The sequence below is a fragment of the Myodes glareolus genome, chromosome 3 (assembly GCF_982192425.1).
Source record: "Myodes glareolus chromosome 3, mMyoGla1.1, whole genome shotgun sequence".
In the NCBI taxonomy this organism is placed as follows: Eukaryota; Metazoa; Chordata; class Mammalia; order Rodentia; family Cricetidae; genus Myodes; species Myodes glareolus.
Window position 1 is genome coordinate 742,907 of NC_142028.1, and position 927 is coordinate 743,833.

The 927-nt window shown below is 44.6% G+C and overlaps 1 protein-coding gene across 1 annotated transcript; it reads left to right on the top strand.

Moving 5' to 3' along the window:
- LOC125399499 (olfactory receptor 4C11-like) lies at positions 1-927 on the top strand. Its single transcript, XM_048432917.3, has one exon. It carries the CDS (start codon positions 1-3, stop codon positions 925-927), a length of 927 nt encoding a protein of 308 aa, XP_048288874.3.

Sequence of the window (927 nt, forward strand, 5' to 3'; positions counted from 1 at the left end):
ATGCAGCTGAGTATTAATGTGACCAATTTCCTTCTCCTTGGCTTGACACAGGACCCCAGAAGGAAGAACATAGTGCTTGCCATTTTCCTGTTCTTTTATATGGGGACATTAGTGGGTAATTTGCTGATCATTGCTACCATCAAGATAAGTCAGGCACTTGGGAGTCCCATGTACTACTTCCTGTTCTACTTATCCTTGTCTGACACCTGCTTCTCTACAACTGTAGCCCCTAGAATGATTGTGGATTCCCTCATGAAGCAAGCCTCTATCTCTGTCAGTGAGTGCTTAATCCAAGTCTCTGCATTTCATTTATTTGGCTCCCTGGAGATCTTCATCCTCATTCTCATGGCTGTTGACCGCTATGTGGCCATCTGTAAGCCACTGCACTACATGACCATCATGAGCCGCCAGGTCTGTGGGATGCTGGTGGCCATAGCCTGGATGGGATCCTCTGTGCATGCTTTAGTTCAGACACTTCTGGCCTTGAGTTTACCTTTCTGTGGTCCCAATGAGATTGATCACTATTTCTGTGACTTGCAGCCACTGTTGAAACTTGCCTGCTCAGACACCTATTTGATCAACCTTCTCTTTGTGGCTAACAGTGGGATCCTTTGCACTGCGAGTTTTCTCATGCTCATGGTCTCATATGTAATCATCCTTTATTCCTTGAGAAACCACAGTGCTGAAGGGAGGAAAAAAGCCCTATTTACATGTGTCTCCCACATCACTGTAGTCATCTTGTTTTTTGTGCCTGCAATATTTATATACACACGTCCTGCAACCACCTTCCCCATGGACAAGATGATATCGGTGTTTTATACAATTTGTACACCCTTTCTCAACCCTCTGATTTACACACTGAGGAATGTGGAGGTGAAAAATGCCATGAGGAAACTCTGGAGCAGAAATGTCTCAGGTGATATATAA